This window comes from Siphateles boraxobius, unplaced genomic scaffold, assembly GCF_051911475.1.
Source record: "Siphateles boraxobius isolate OS27281-9 unplaced genomic scaffold, OSU_SipBor_1 46, whole genome shotgun sequence".
Classification (NCBI taxonomy): Eukaryota; Metazoa; Chordata; class Actinopteri; order Cypriniformes; family Leuciscidae; genus Siphateles; species Siphateles boraxobius.
The window spans coordinates 677,329-695,000 of NW_027509097.1; the positions used below are offsets into that span (position 1 = coordinate 677,329).

At 41.9% G+C, this 17,672-nt stretch overlaps 1 protein-coding gene and 1 long non-coding RNA gene across 4 annotated transcripts in view; one reads left to right on the forward strand and one right to left on the reverse strand.

The window, feature by feature from the left end:
- dock1 (dedicator of cytokinesis 1) overlaps nt 1-17,672 on the forward strand; it is a 252,549-nt gene that overhangs the window by 188,367 nt on the left and 46,510 nt on the right. For 2 of the 3 annotated variants that reach the window (XM_077200233.1, XM_077200232.1), the window contains exons 30-33: nt 3,319-3,397; nt 5,387-5,487; nt 14,058-14,116; nt 15,699-15,847. In XM_077200233.1, the coding sequence (XP_077056348.1) occupies nt 3,319-3,397; nt 5,387-5,487; nt 14,058-14,116; nt 15,699-15,847 (388 nt within the window). Of the gene's footprint in view, nt 1-3,318; nt 3,398-5,386; nt 5,488-5,907; nt 6,619-14,057; nt 14,117-15,698; nt 15,848-17,672 lie in introns of those variants that run through there. The other variant, XM_077200234.1, reaches the window with a different exon arrangement.
- LOC143709691 (uncharacterized) overlaps nt 1-17,672 on the reverse strand; it is a 759,555-nt gene that overhangs the window by 173,861 nt on the left and 568,022 nt on the right. The gene's annotated exons all lie outside the window — the stretch shown is intronic.

The window sequence follows — 17,672 nt, forward strand, 5'->3', positions numbered from 1 at the left end:
TTCGTTTGACCTCACGGCCTTATATTGAGCAGCTGCGGCATTAGAGGAATCGTCTTTAACTGTCTTACACAGCTGTTTGCTCTTCTGATGCTCTTATAGAGGGAAAGACTACATAAGGGTTGTCTAATGTGGAGGGCTGTGTTAGAGACAAACACAATGTGTTGGTGTTGTTTTTCTTGCATTGTTGATTTGGTATATTTATACACACTCTCAGTAAATGGTACTAAAGCTGTCACTGGGGCGGTGCCTTTTCAAAAAGTACAATTTCCTTTTAGGTACTAATATGCAGCCTTTAGGGATAAAAGTGTACCTTTTGAAAAGGTGCTGTCCCACTGACAGCTTTTGTCCATTTTTTTTCTGAGAGCGTAGTCAAAAGGAATGAATGAAACTCAAAATGTGCCACTAAATTCTGACTTGATGAGCCACATTTGAAGCCGTCTGTAAACGTCTGTGTAAAGTCCCACATGATTTTGATTTAAGAATAGGCTAAAATGTGTCATTAAGTGTTTCTTCATTTACTGTCATTTGCAGACATCTATGATGGAGGTGTCTATGAAATGGAAAACAACGCAAATGAATGAACTTTGTTAAATATTTTTAATGAGTCCCATGAGTTAAAGCAATAGTTCAACCCAAACTGAAAATTGTCATCTTTTACTGAACCGTATGGCTGTTATTCCCCCAGATCTGATTTAGAATGGGATGGCCTGATCTTCTGTAAGGTCATAGATGCCGTAAATCTTTAGTGTTCAGTAGACTAGAAAACACATCTACTGTTGATCTGTATCAGTCTGTCCTGATCCTGCAGCTCAGCTCCAGTCTCCTCTCTGCCGTCTCCTTTACAGGACGTCTCCGGATCAGTTGTGTTTGCTTGCTTCAAAGTGTTTGTCCTAGTGAGCAGAAGTGCATCTTCATTTAGGTGAAATAGCAACTGTAAAAGGTGGATTTTTGTTTTGTTTTGTATGTTTTAATCAGCAAGGATGCATTAAATTAATCAAAAGATTTCAATTTCATAATCAGATTTAGCACGGTTTGCACAACAATATGAAGCAGCACAACTGTTTTCAACTCTGATAATGATCAGAAATGTTTCTTGAGCAGCAAATCTTCATATTAGAATGATTTCTGAAGGATCGTGACAGTTGTGGAGTAATGATGCTGAAAATTGAAAGCTTTGAATAAATTGTTCTACAATATATTCAGATAGAAAACCGTTGTTTTATATAGTAATAATTTTTCAAAATATTAAAGTGTTTATTGTATTTTTGATCAAATAAATGCGGCTTTGGTGATCAGAAGAGACTGTTTCTTTCAAAAACAGTTTTAAAAAAAAAGATACTGACCTCAAACGTTTTTACAGAAGTGTGGATTGACATACAGAGCTCCAGCGGTTGATGATGTCGTGGTGTTTAATGCCGCTCAGTACTACAATATTACACTTTTACTTATGGTTGGCTTACTTATAGTTGTTTCTGCATATTAAACTGAAATGGAAATGAGATTTAAAAAGTACACAGTTCACCTTAGGAAAACTTCCAGAAGATAATGTTAGCCGGTGATTTGTGTTATAATGGCAGCCACTGCACTGAGCAATCTATCATTCTGACATAAAATGTGTTTTTGACTGTAGAACAGAATAGTTCGATCAATGAAACGCAGTGTAGGTTATGAGCTAGTGCTGCATTTCTATCTCGTGATGCTGCTTTGCTCCACAGCCTCATTTTCATGTGAGTCAGATTAAATATGCCATCCACTGTGACTAAAGTTTCAGTCGGTCGTCAGTCTGTCTGTCCATCTGTTGATTTAGTAAAGCTCACTTGCATTATTAATGTCTCCAGTCACATTAAGCAGCTATTTTTCAGCAGCTCATTATAAACAGATTGTATCCGTTGGCCCTGATGAGAAACGCTCCATCTCTCCGTTACAATGGAGGAGTCAGAGCTCAGAGCAGACGTCCTGCAGATCTGTGCCGTGACGCGAGCGCTTGCTCAATGGTGTCGAGCTCACACTGTTTATCTTAGTCAATCAGAAATTCATTCGGCTCGTATTGCGCCGCCCCGCTCAAGATTAGAGGATGATTAATAAGGGTTCTGATGCGTTTACACAGCCAGAGCCTTTTAAGATGACTTACAATTCAGTCGCTGATATCCAGTCGTGCTAATGAGATGTCAAACATCTGACAGACACTCTCACATGAGGGGTCAGACATTTACATCGCTGCTCGGTCTTTCATGTTGGAAATTAATAATAAGAAACTTGTCAGATCTACTTCAGCTGGTGACTTTTGACACTTGATATTGAAGCACTGGCTGATATTTATCAACTGCTTTCACATGACCGTTTGATATTGTTGGACATTAATATATATATATATATATATATATATATATATATATATATATCGTGCTTCCTTTTTCCTAATCATCTTCCTTTTCAGCTGCCATCATCCAAATTTAATTGTCTTTAATGTTAATAAAATATGTTTATATTTGATATTTTGTTGTAGAAAATTGCTGTATATATTGGATTTATTTATTTATTTGTTTATTTTTAACCGGTTTAATTTCTTGATGCGTGTTCCTGGTCTTTATTTAAGAGATGTGTATGTATTTATACTATCCATTTTATGCATCTTGAGACTGCTACATTCTGTTAGGCATTAGTAATTAAATTGTCTGCATTGTAAAATGTACAGAGCAATGAGGGTTTACTGAACTACTCAAAATATGTCACATTACAGACATGAAATGTTCTCTTTGACGCCTGCTGCTTTGAGTCTATTCATCTTGATTTGATTGCAAAGTGTGATTTTGCAGTGATTTGAGTCTGCCGGTTCTGTTCTTCCACACCATTTGCATTTTCTCCTTTTCTTTTTCATTCATTCTTTTTTTCGTCTTCAGCAGTGACACAGTTAGAGAAGTAGATAAAGATTTCTTGTTCTCTCTCATAGTTCATTAGTGACGGCCTTTATTGAACTAAGTGAATAAAGCGTCTTTAAGTCTCTCTAATATCCTCCTAATGTCGTCTCAGTGTGGCGGAGTTAAAGACCTGTGATTAAGTTTATCATCTGAAGTTTATGTGCTTCCTCGCCTCAAGCTGAATGGTGTTTTAGTTCTGCGTCTCGATGTGTCAGGGATCGCATCAGGAATTACATTATTCTGACTTTTACTGGCTGTTTTAATGCTTCATTTTCTACAGGCTGTTGTTAAGAACAAACACGCTCCTTTAAATATGATAATAAATTAAAATGAATGAATAGAACATGACCATGGTCTTTATTAAATAGACAGTGGCTGACATGATTTTCTCTCATTTCAGAGTCTTCCTGCGAGCCATCAATCAGTATGCCGCCGTTCTCAGCAAGAAGTTCCTCGATCAAACCAACTTTGAGCTGCAGGTGAGGCTTAAAGTACAACAAATCTGTTTGACTTTGTTGCTTGGAACACTAACCCCCCACCCCCCCCCCCCCCCCCCCCCCCCCGCCATTCACTATCAATGTATGCTAAATCTCATTTTGTGTTCATTGCAAGAAAAAACTAGAAAGATAGATAGATTTATAATGCATTTAGAGTAGTAAAGTGCTACCAAAAAGCACTGATAATAACATATACTGTAGGCATGGTTTCACAGACAGGGCTTAGATTAGGCCAGGATCAGGCTTAGTGCAATTAGGACATTTAAGTAGCTTTTATAAACGTGCCTTAGGAAAGAATATTGATGGTGTGTGTCTTGAGACAAAACAATGGCACTGACATATTTGAAGACTCAGTCAAAACAGCTCAAACATGCATTTTAGTCTCGGACTAGGCTTAAGCTTTGTCTGTGAAACCGGAGGATAGTCTTGTTTATGAAACGCACACCTTCTAATTGTGACTATCTGCCCGGTTGTGTTAGAGGAAGTTCCAGCAGGGATCATTAAATTTCTTTCTACCAGAATAACTCATGACAGGCTAATGGGCTGCAATTTCCGAGCGTCTGATTTGAATATTTGAAGCGGCTCTTCTCTGAGCATTGTGCTTCTCTTGCTTGTCGCTGGTTGTTGGCTCATGGTTATTCTTAATCTCAGTCCTCATTTTACCCTTGAAACCATCTGGCGACACACACTTTGGCTTTCAGAAGCCAATGAATTATTTTTAAAATATTGTTGTGAGTGGCATCAGCTCTTCTGCTTAAATAGCTGTGTGCACTGACTATTGCTCATACTTATTGCTCATACTTCAAATCCTTCACAATAACTATTAATCTAGTGTGCATAACATGTCATCATTTGTGCTACAGGCATGAAAATCTCTGAAATCTCATTTGTAGATGTCTAATTGAAAGGATCGTCTAATTCTCTTCAAATATGTAATGATATTAAAGTACCCCTATTACGCTATTTTAAAGGCTCCTAATTTGGTTCTGTAGGTCTCCTTCAATAGGTTTACATGCATCCAAGGAAAAAAAAACACTTACATTTCCTTGGCCTTTTTCTTACGGTGTCTAAACATTCTTCTAAACCCCCTCCTTTTTGAGAGCTTCCTCTGCTCATATTGGTCAGATGGTCTTGTCTGTTGTGATTGGTCGACCACTTACAGCACGTGTCGGAAATTAAACACCTGTTACCATATGTGAATTTCAGCTCTTCCTCAGCTCTTGATACACAGTGATACAAACAGTAACATTGGCATTGGTTTTAACAGAAAACAGCGTCTTCTCGACATGAAGAACACGAACCAAACTCTTCCAGTCTCAGATAAACTACAGTGTTTGAGTGCGGGACAAAGCAGATACTGTTTGCCGACAGCCAATCAAGACCATAAAGTGAAATTATGCAAATTTGTTACAAACATACACAGGTTCAACAGGAAGTGAGACTGGAATTACTGACGACTCTTTCAGGCAGTTCAGAATCACTTCTTTCTTTTAGGAGACTAACATTCAATTTGATCTTTAAAACTTTGCAGACATCATACATTCACAAATAGATATATTTAACACTATATGAAAGGTAATATCTGAAAAAGCATTATAGGGGCACTTTAATGTAGGATGATTTAAGGGCTTTTCACACCAAGAACAATAACTATATTAACATCCACACTAAAGCACGGTAAGGTTCTGTTCATTATAAGTGTGTGTCACAGTTATGTCATGTACCACTTTAAATGCTTGAATCTCTTTTAAAGGCAGATAAATCATTATTTTTATCGTTCATTAGCTGTTTCTCTGTGTCATTATCATTAGTTGTAGTGAGTACTTCCCTATTATTTTAGAATTAGGATGATTATTGAAACGTAGATATCTTTTCAGTTATCTTCCCTGGTGTGAACGGCCCTTTAGTCTGTAATTATTTCAATTAGGAGCTGAAGTTAAATAATATCTTTCCTTCCTTTTTTTCTCTCAGTTGTGGAATAACTACTTCCACCTCGCTGTGGCATTCCTTACCCAGGAGTCTTTGCAGCTTGAGAACTTTTCAAGTGATAAACGGGCCAAGATCTTCCACAAGTAAGCACATTAATATCACTGGCACCTACCCACAATGCACTGCTACAAAATTGTAGAATATTATCTTCTCAACAGGAAGAACTACGGATGGAAAAGTGTATGTTTATGATGCTTGAATATAAAAAAAGCATCCGTTTTGTCAGAAATGATGTATTTCGAGTGTTCGGGTGAGAGTTAGACAGACATGTTGTCATGTTGCATTTGCATTTATACATTTAGCAGACGCTTTTGTCCAAAGTGACTTACAAATGAGGAACACAACAAGCAATTCTTCTTAACGAGGCAAAAACATGTGAAGTGTTTGTAATGCAAAGATTTAAACATCATCCAGATTAGTACAAGACCGAACAGGGAGGGAGGCATATAACAAATACTGAAAGCATAGAAAGAGAAAATGTGTTTTCCTGACAACATGTACAGGTTCTGCATCACTGTTGCAAGCGTTGGAGGAGGAGAGACAGCAGGACTGAGTGAAGAGCCTCTTCTCTGTCTGTGTTTGCCTGTGGCGTGAGCTCATTCTCGTAGAGACGGATCTCTGTCTGTCAGGACTCTTCAGCCTCTCAGGAACATGAGGACATGTTTCCAAAACCACACAGTATCTCAGGACGTGCAGTGCTGGTGTCAGTAACTGCAGCTCTTTCTGGGAGGCCTTTTTGCTTTTAGGTTTTGGGTGAATTGCACTGATTTGGCGAATTCATAAGAAAGACATAACCAACAATCTCTGCATCAGAACGTTTTTAAAATTAGATAATTTAAAGAAGCATAACACTTACAGTATTTTGCAGATAAATGGGACCTGTACGGTATTAGATGATATCGATATCCATCCATCCATCCATCCCACTTTTAATAAAGTAGCAAATTTTTTAAAATAATTTATTAGTTATCAACCATAACATTTGACAATGTCAAGTCTGAATATTATGCTTGTCCTCAAAAGAAAGATGAGCAGATTAAATTTTTTTTCAGGTTAACAATCTCTTTAATTTTAATACCAAACTCATGCAAAAATAAAAGTGCACAAGCTCAACACATTGTCAGCTATAATGCAGTTTAATTTGTTTACTTGCTGACAGCATTTCAACCTGATGACACTTCATGTCCTGGAATTCTACCAAAAAAAACAAGAAACCCAAAGTTGGCATTTTGAGGGCTTTTATCAGAAAATGTGCTGATGTCTTAAGGATGCTGCGTCTCATGTTTATAACAATCTGTTCAGCTACCCTGTCTTTGTTCTTCTGTGCTGTTTCCCCCCTGTTGTGCCTTTTCAGAGTGATGTTTCATTCCTTCAGAGCCATAGCCTTAGCTTTCATCCTTCCCTCAACCTTTCATCACTCCATCCTCCCAATGTTGTGCTGGAGGTGTCATGCTGACCTCAGAGAGGCTGCCGCTGCTGCTGACTCTCCACTCTTTCTTTTCTCCTCTTTTCTTCTCCTTCTGAGTCCAAAACGGCATCACAGTAAACGAGCATTCAGGCCAAAGCTCACATACTCGGTACAGATGTAAGAAATACACAATACTTACTGGAGAACATGTTTTTGGTGTGCCATGCTGGTTGATTGGGGGGTTTGATGGTGTTTTATTGAATTATATGAGCTCATTCTCGATTAGTTTATTAATTGATTAGTTGATCTTGGTGGTTGCAGGGTTTCTAGGGTGTTCTATAGTTCTCTTACGAGAGTATCTCTCGTACTGCGTAATATCTTACGCTATGGGGAAAACCTCTTTTCCACGAGATATTGAAGCCAAAAATTATCCTTAAATTTGAATTAATGTAAAACGCTGTGCAGCAGCATGCAGACATAGGTAAGACGGGTTGCGCGCCTATTGGTTGCCCTGCGGCAACAGCAGCAGCCTATCGAGAGAGGCTCTGCGTGACACATATCCAATGGGGGCATTTTGCGCCCATTTCGTCACGTCCCGCCAGAAAGGGCGGGGTCTCGCCCTATAAATATAGCTCAATTAGGGTGGTACAACTGATTTTCATCTCTTCAGCGAAGCATCACCGCATTGCTGGATCCGGAGTGAGAAGCCACGCCGTCTGAGAAAAGCACACAGCGGGACGAGCCTTGAGTCTGAAGGTCGCTGGCATCGCCGCCTTTAGCCGCCGTACCTGCTACGCTTTCCGGCGTTATATCCTTTTCTGCAAGTGTGTGTGTGTGCCGCTGCGACACACATTTTTTCACTGTCTCTCTCCCTCTCCTAAAAGAGCTGCGTCTTTTTCAAGATGCATAGATCCTGCGGCTCGTGCCGAGCCACACTCAGTGAAGACGATCGCCATGTCATCTGCGTTTCCTGCCTGGGTGAAGATCATGCGGCTCTCGCTCTCGTCGACGGCGGATGCCCTCACTGTGAGCTACTGCCGATGGTGACTCTGAGGACTCGTCTGGCATCATTCTCAGAGCCTGCACTTCAGCCCGCTGTAGCGCCGCACCATAAAAAGCGCCATGCCCAGCGCGGCCCCGAGCCTTCTCCTGCCCCCCAAAGCTTGCCGGTTCGCCCGCCAGCTTCGCCGGCATCGCTTGAGTCCCTCACCTCCCGCCACTTCCGCCATTGAGGTCGACGAAACAGCCCCGAGCCTTCTCCAGCCCGTGATAGCTCGCCGGTTCGCCCGCCAGCTTCACCAGCTTCACTCGAGTCTCTCGCTGACGGACAACGGCTGCCGCGCGCCGCCGCTTCCGCCATTAATGACGACGAGATAGCTGCATCTGTAGAGAAGGCCAGCTGCTCTATCCTGGCGTCGGACAGTAAGGATTGGGCAAGCTCTGTGGACCTCCCCCCTTCTGCCCGCGAGTCGTCAGGGAAACGGGCCAGCATCAAAACCGCGGCTAGCTTTCTTTACGTTATAAGAAAGCTACCCCGCCCCCGCCCCCCGTGGGCATGCGTCAGCGGTGAAATGAGGAAAGAGTGTGTTTTTTGTCCCGCCGAGGCCGTACCAATCTCCATTTCTCAAACATTTCTCAGCTCCTCTTAGTTTGAGCGGCTGAAAATGTCAATATTGCAGCAATGAGCCTGTTGTATAACACGCATGCCTGCAAACAAACGCCAACACACACAAACTGTGATGACGCTCTTTTATCTGCTCAAGCTATTTTAAGCTTTTGTCGTTTCCCCCTGTGGCTCAGTGGCGAAACCCAAAGCCTTCGCACAGGAGACCCGTGTTCGATCCCAGGTGTCGCAGCTAATAAAATTTAGTCTCGCCGCGGCCAGACTTGCACCGAAACTTTTCGCTCGTTCAGTTCCAAGAAAATGCGACCGTTCCTGTGTTTTTTGCAGTAAACAAGCCGGTACCATGGCCCGCTTGCCTGCACAAAAATGCCGTTTCCACGGCGACCCAGAAAAATCATAAAAGCAGTGTATTTTCTGGTATTCCGGCCACAGCCGATGGTGTTATGAGTGCAATAAAATGCCCACAGCCCAATGTTCATTTCTACACACAAACACAGCCCGCCACAGTGCAGGGCTCGCACAAATGAGATCGACTCATGTCATTGTGCATTAAATGTAGTGAATGTGCCCACAACCCAGTGCCCACAAACACTACACACTGCATGTGCCACGTTTTCTGTAAAACGAAACCAACACACATACAGTCAGCTAAGACCCACGGTGTTTAAGTCTCGCCGCGGCCAGACTCCACCGAAACTTCTCGCTCGTTCAGTTCCAAACAATGTGACTGTTCCAGTGTATTTCGCAGTAAAAAAGCCGGCACCACAGCCCGCTTGCCTGCACACAAATGCCATTTTTACGCCGACCCAGATAAATCCCAAAAGAGTGTATTTTCTGGTATTCTGGCCACGGCCGATGGTGTTATGAGTGTTGTAAGAATGCCCACGTCTCAGTGCCCATTCCCACACACAGACACATCCCGCCACAGTTCAGGGCTAGCACAAATAAAATCGACTCATGTCGATTGTGCAAAAATGTAGAGAATGTGCCCACGACACAGTGCCCACAAACACTACACGATGCGTGTCCCTCGTTTTCTGTAAAAACGAAATCGACACACATTTGGTCAGCATAAGCAGACGGTGTTCTCAGTGCAGTGAATGTGCCAGCCGTCCCGCGCCCATATTCCTTCACAGACATGCTCAACCCCACAGGGTTTATCCCGCTCGCTCTCTCTTCACAACCTGTCATAGAGAATTCGAGCGTGACCAGGCTGCCCGCCGTGATCGGCGCGCCTCCCGCCTCGCACACTATAAAGACAGTGTTAATGTCTCATCACACCGAAGCTCTGCAGCCGCCGCTATGCCGCGGCCAGAGCCCGGATTTCATTCTACCCCTAGCTATTCACGCAGATGCGTGGGCAAAGCTTCCCGGGGTATCAGAATGGGTGTTGAACACTATAAAAAGAGGCTATTCGCTACAGTTCACTCGACGTCCCTGCCGTTACACGACCCGAGTCGAAACCACGGTAAACAACGAAGTATCTCATCTACTTCGAGCCGAAATAGCGAAACTGCTGAGCAAAGGGGCCATAGAACCTTTATCTCAGGCTCAGAGCGAAGGGGGCCTATACAGCAGATATTTTCTGGTACCAATAAAAGATGGGGGTCTCAGACCCATTCTAGATCTGCGACAGCTGAATAGAGTGCTTATGAAGCGCCAGTTCAGAATGCTGACAACCAGGAAAAGACTGGTTTATGTCAATAGATCTGAAAGATGCCTATTTCCAAATACAAATAGCATCACGTCACAGGCGATTCTTGAGATTCGCCTTCGAGGGCCAGGCATATCAATACACAGTCCTACCGTTCGGCCTATCCCTAGCACCCCGTACATTTACGAAGTGCATGGACGCGGCCCTCGCACCCCTGAGACTTCAGGGCATGAGTTTTGAACTACTTGGACGATTGGCTGATTCTAGCTTGATCACATTCAGAGCTCATAGAACACAGAACCACATTACTCAAGCATCTCGAGAATCTGGGTCTCATAGTCAATTGGGCGAAGAGTTCGCCGTTTCCCAGCCAGAAAATCTCCTTTCTGGGAATAGTGCTGGACTCGCTGTCTATGACAGCACGTCTGTCGCCAGTATGAGAACTGGACATTCAGCGCGCCGCGAAATCCTTTCGCCGCGGCTCTATAGTCCCGCTCAAAAGGTTTCAGAAAATGCTGGGCCTCATGGCCTCAGCATCTTCAGTACTCCAGCTGGGCCTGCTTCCCATACGCCCACTGCAGTTATGGCTGAAAGTGCGAGTTCCATCCCGGGCATGGACCTCTGGTCTGTTTCGCCTCAGGGTCGACATGAAATGCGTTTCGGCTCTGGAACCTTGGAAAATAGCCGACTGGTATCAGTCAGGCGTGAGTCTGGGGACTCCCTCAAGTGTGACGGCGGTGTCCACGGGAGCCTCCACCTCGGGATGGGGAGCGCTGCTCGAGGGCAGACTGTTCTTCGGCCAGTGGTCAGAACGGGAAAAGCTCCTACGCATAAACTGTCTAGAAATACTGGCAGTTGACAACGTGCTATGGCGCTTTTGTCCCCAGATAAAAGGCCGCCACGTCTTAGTCCGGTCAGCACAACATGTCAGTGGTGGCATACATAAATCACCAGGGTGTCGCCAGGTCCCGAAACCTTTACAGGCTGATGGAACGCCTCCTGGTCTGGGCTCAGCACAACCTGCTTTCACTGAAAGCAGCGCATGTGCCTGGTCGCCTGAATCTGGGACCAGACCATCTGTCCAGAAACAATGTCCCATTAGGGGAATGGTCGCTGCACCTGCAGACGATCCAACTGCTGTGGGAGACATTTGGCAGAGCAGAGGTGGACCTGTTCGCGTCCCAAGAAAACGCTCACTGTCCGAACTTTTTCTCCAAGAGCAGGGATGCGCTGGCCCACGTATGTCCCAGCACTGGCTTATACTTCTAAGGGCCTGCAGTGTCCTTTGGGTGTCAGAGCGCACTCCACGAGAGGCGTGGCCTCGTCGTGGGCGTGGTATAGTGGGGTTACCGATATCTGTACGGCCACGGGCTGGGCCTCGCCGTCTACATTTTTAAGGTTTTATAACATAGAGGTTCCCGCCTTACAAGCCAAGCTTCCGTCGGTATAGAATTCAGTGCTATCTGCCCTGCTGTGCCGGCCCAGATGCTGAGTTTTGCTTTTGCATCGCTCACTAAGCGATAAAATAGCTCCATGGGTGTTGAATAACCCGTACTATTACCCAGTTCAGGCTGAACACGTTCACCCTGTCTGCGTGAAACACTATTAACATAACTAGCTCCTTTAGGATGCTATTTCATGGGGAATGATGCTTGCAGCCTCTCTTCTCCGACTCTCTGTTAGTCTATGGTGATTATGCACTATATGAGCCCCGGGCTACTGCCCTTGGGACTTAGGTGCCCTTTGGGACTTTACGCACGGCGTTTTGTATTGTGTTCCCCATAGCGTAAGATATTACGCAGAACGAGAGATACTCTCGTAAGAGAACGTACTCGGTTACTAACGTAACCTCGGTTCTCTCTAGAGAGTGAACGAGTAGTGCGTATCTTGCCCTGCATACACAGCTCTGGTTCGCTTCGGCGATGAAAACCAGTTGTACCAGCCTAATCGAGCTATATTTATAGGGCGAGAAGATGCCCTTTCTGGCGGGACGTGACGAAATGGGCGCGAAATGCCCCCATTGGATATGTGTCACGCAGAGCCTCTCTCGATAGGCTGCTGCTGTTGCCGCAGGGCAGCCGATAGGCCTATGTCTGCATGCTGCTGCACAGCGTTTTACATTAATTCAAAATTAAGGATAATTTTTGGCTTCAATATCTCGTGGAAAAGAGGTTTTCCGCATAGCGTAAGATATTACGCAGTACTCGTTCCCTCTCTAGAGAGAACCGAGGTTACGTTAGTAACCGAGTACGATATGACTTATGATTTGTCCAATACCTCAAGTATAAGCTGGATAGCAGGCGCTTTTAGCAGACAACACTAGTCCCTCGCTCTTTTTCATCTGTCGCTGTATTACATTAGCATCTCTTTCCAGAGAACGTCCCATGGGCTTGCAAGTGTGAGTGTTAACAGGCTCAGCTTACTCTTCTGTATGAGTGTGAGGACACACACCCTCGGCTGTCTGTTTCTTTCATTCTGTCACTGCGGACACCAGAGACACAAATTATAGAGTAGTGCTTAGCAGGAAACAGACCGACCTGTATAAAGAAAGAGAGGAAGATGTGTGAGGAAGGCTACAGGAAGTCAGAAGAAGGTGAAGTAATTAAGAGAGCAGGTCAAAGATGTGAAAGGAGAAATCAGACAGGGAAAATGAAGTGTTTGAGATGAGTATGAGCAGAAATATACACTATCTGCATCTGAGAGTGTGTTATTACAGGAATGCTCTATTCATTGCTTTTGTAGCATAATGTCATTTACAACAGGAAATCATTTTTTCTCAATTAAACAAAAGTAATGTTTGCTCTAGTGTGCGCTGCAATTCCTAATTTTGAGGTCTGTACGTTTTTTTTATGTTTGTAAAAGAAGCCTCTTCTGCTCACCAGGGCTGAATTTATTTGATCAAAAATACAGTAAAATCACTAATATTGTGAAATATTACAATCTGTTTTCCATTTGAATATATTTTAAAATGTAATTTATTCCTGTGATTAAAGCTGAATTTTCAACATCATTACTCCAGTCTCAAGTGTCACATGATCCTTCAGAAATCACTCTAATATGATGATTTGATGCTCAAGAAACATTTCTGATTAATATCAATGTATAAAACCGTTTTAGCGCTTAATGGTTTTTGAAAATCCATTATTACTTTTTTTCAGGATTATTTCATTAGAAAGATTTATTTAAAATACATTATCTGTGACTTTACTGTCTTTTTGATTCATTTAATGCACCCTTGGTATATAAAGTATTCATTTCTTGCTAAAAAAAGTTTAGTTCAAATGAATGAAAGTGTTGACATGCCTACCAGAATAACAACACTTATTGAAATTGCGTTCAATTAAAACACATCACAGAGTTTTGTTGCAACCACCTCAAGGTGAACAATATCCTGGTCAGACTCGAGGTGAGTCACGTGACGTGCTTTAGCATGCATCTGGTCTGCAGCTGTCACAAAAATGATTAAATGTCAGTTATGAGAGTCAAACTGAAAGAAGTAAGACTCAGAGGATTTGCGAGAGGCTTTACTGTGTGTTAACTGGGCTCCGACGCACCTCGTCCTTGTCATCGTAAATTACGACTGGATGAGAGCATATTGACAAAGCAATCGATGGTGGCTCAGAATCCAGCCGAGGGCCACAGGCGTCCCCAAATGACAGCGGTAATGTATGGATGTCAGGCCTGCTGAGGCCACTGGAGGTAAAGCATAAGGGATCTGTCGCCACGCTGCTTACTTCACACTTTCTTTATATGAGAGCACCGATTGGGCCATGTGACGTTGATTTTGAACAGCTTTTATTCTTCTCTCAATATTACAAAGGTTTGCAAGTTGAAGCCATAAATGTTTCTCAATTCCAGTAGAATAAATTTGAGACGTTCTTACAAATGTTTTGTGGTCTTTGAGCAAAATTTTATACTTTATGAAGTCATCTGTCTTTCTCTGATATCTTCATATTTCTCTTTATAGGTATCAAGACATGCGGCGACAGATTGGCTTTGAGATCCGAGACATGTGGTACAACCTAGGTGAGCTGCCATTTAAGAGATCTTTATATTAGACAGAAAATAGTTGTGAAATATACTGGGGTATGTCTATCTGCAAGTGCATGACCCTCTTGATTATTTTCCATCTCAAAAGAAGAAAAACAAAAATATGTGAATAAAATGCAAGTTTTGGCCATTTGTGATCCATACACAGCACCTGTTACATTATTTAAATCACTAAAAACAGTGGGATATTCTGAAACATGTAATGTGAAAACAAGTGACTATGTACTAAAACAGTGATATCAAAAGATCAATTGCTCTATACACCTTATTTAATGATGCATACTATATACAGGCGAGCAGATTAACCCAGAATATGAATGCAATGTGCTTTTGTGTTTTATTTATAATGGTTTTCTATGGAAAACTGCTTAACAGGAAATTCTTCTGCTTGTGTATGCAGCATCATTAATCATCATTAATCTGTATATTGAATTTAGTCTTTTAATATCACTGTCTTACTATATTAGTACTTAGTACAAACCTGGTAAAAAGGAATGGACGGCAATGTAAGAAAGCCATGTTTTGCCCTCCAGGCAGCGTTCTTATAAGGGTGTGACGTCACTTGAAAACTGTGAATTGTAGAGACACCGACTTTACATTTTCACACCCCTACACAAAACAAACTGATTGGTTGCTTTTCTTGTCAGTCAGACTGCCTCTTGACCAATGAAAACTGCGATAGAGTCTAGACTTTCTGCCGTCAGTCTGAAGGTCTGCCTACGTGAGACTGTAAATGTCTTGACCGTCACTTCTGATGAATTTAATGCATTGTGATTAAAAGAATTCATTTCAAAAATCATACTGACCCCAAACTTGCAGTCCTCTAAATCCTGTGGGCTCTTTGTAAAAGGCTTATGCCCCTAAAAACCATTGCATCTTTAAAAGGATTCCAAGCATCCACATAGCATAACTTTGGCATCATTTATTTTTGCACAGCTTGTGTCTGCCACATTTGTGTGGTGTGGCTTACAGTTTTAGCACTGATTTCAAGCGGGTTATTTTTAAACCTAGACACCTTACTGTTATTTAGAGCCGTGGAAATGGAAATGCTCCGAAAGTGAAGGTGCTAATTAGTGGCAGGACAGTTGAGGAAGCACCGCTGTGAAAGTATTTTCAGGTCCCACACTCCTCCCTGAATAAATGTTTGCCACCTCACGGTAGATGTGTTTCTCATCAGTCTTTGGTTGTTCGTTAGCTTGCTGCGTTTGATACCAGGTTTACTCACATACACCAGAGAATCAGAGATGTTTGCATCTATTCAGTGTTGTGATTGCACGAACTCTGCGGATTAGGAGAGCACAGATGAAAGTAGAGATTTAGAAATGCTGCATCCAAAATAGAAGTTGTACACACCTCACGAAAATACATAAAAGTTGTTGTTAGACACAAATAGGCACTGCGAGGAGGTAGCGGAGAGACGATATTCCCTGTGCTGGTGTACCTGCCGGCAAAAATATCACAAACACAAAGCAGATCCAAAAAACTAACAGAAAAGATCTTAAATAAACAATCTAAAGGATTCAGGCATGCTAACTTGTTTCTTCTGAACATCCTGCAGGTCCACACAAAATCAAGTTTATCCCGGAGATGGTGGGTCCGATTCTGGAGATGACACTGGTTCCGGAGATCGAGCTGCGTAAAGCCACGATTGCCATCTTCTTTGACATGATGCAGTGCGAGTTTCACTTCAGACGCTGTTTCCAGACGGTCAGTCTTCACACGCGTCAGTACCCGTGTGATTTCTGTGTTTGCATCCTAACTTGCACACTTATACTGCATACTAATAGTATAGTTCATGGGATAATGCACTACGTTTCAAAAGGTTGGTGTCTATTAGACTCACCAAGGCTGCAGTAATATTATGAAATATTATTCCAGTTTAAAAAAAACTGTTTTCTATTTGAATATATTTAAAATGTAATTTATTCCTGTGAATCATTACTCCAGTCTTCAGTGTCACATGATCCTTCAGAAATCATTCTAATATGCTGATTTGATTCTCAAGAAACATGTTTTTTACTATTATCCTACTATTATCCTAGTTGTTGCCCCTTAATATTTTTGTGGAAACCATAATATATTTTTTCAGGACTTTTTAATAAATAGTTCAAAATTTTAGCATTTATTTAAAACAGAAATATATTGTAACTTTATAAGTGTCTTTAATGGCACTTTTGAATAAAAGCATTAATTTCTTTAAAAAACAAAATTCTTACTGATGCCAAACTTTTGAAAGGTATTTTGAATGCAGTACTTTTAAGTAGGGGTGTCATCATACCAAGATTTCAGTAGTACATACTAAAAGCTTTTAAATACTGAAAAAATGCACCATTCCTCATTACTACAGCAAAAAAATAATATGCTACAAAAATACTATGAATATTAACATATTAAACTGAACATGTACTCTTCAAATGTTTCTCACTAATTAAACATTGCTTCAGGTCTTTCAATTATTCAAGCAAATTATTCATGTGTGCAAATACACATGTGGCAGTTGAAAGCAGCTGTTCAAAAGCTTTAAAAACTGCTGCTTTGTCCTCTTCATATTTCTGAAGGACCATCACAAACTCCTGTTGTGTATTAAAAAAGCATGAACGGATGCACGTTTTAAAATCCATTTGCTTTCCTTTAAAGTTACCATGAAATCAAAATTGACGCGAACAACCTGTCACTCACATGGCATCGACCAATAGCAAACCACAACCATCAAATCAAGTCCCCATTGTTGAAGCCATTTCACTCATACGTCAATTTAGGAAAGAAAAGAATAGCACAACTTCCGTTTCATGCAGACTTTAACATACTCATTTCAACACAATGTAGTCTAGGATGCGCTAATTCTCATTTTGCAGAGACTATGCAGTGCATATTAGGATGCAGTCCTTGTGCCATATCCCTCAGAGATCGTAGTCTACCTCAAAAACCTTCACTGCTAAAAGGTTACGGATTCACTACTTCCTCAGATATGCTTTGCTTTAATGCTAATCTACAGATGTGCGAGTTCATCTTTCATTTGTTTTTCTTCTGAGAGTGTCATTGGACTGATAAAGTGTTTGACGCCTTGCGTGTTTCAAACTGACAGTCCTATGGGACACACTAGTATGCCATTGAAATGAGAAGCATATTGAGGGCTGCATGAACAGACAGAAAACATTACAATTAATGCAGTTAATGACACAGAATGTCAGGCATATTTTATCAGAGCTTTCGGTGTGACTTCAGTCTGCTGTCGGTTCGTTTGCGCACCACTGAACCACACTTGAGTTTACATGAAAAGGCAATTGCTGGGCTGACTGGTTGATTTGGGAAACTGGCACACAGGTGTCCCTTAAGTATAACCGTCCGTTTTTGCCTCATGATTTGGTCTCATTTCTCGCTTTTTACCCGGACTTGTAGTTTGAGCCAATATTTGATCAACTTCAAACAATGCAGTGCGATGACATTGTGTAACATCCCTCTGAAAGGCCAACAATAAACTTTATTTATTTATTTTATTATTATTATTTGTTTAATTTTAAATCAAAATGCT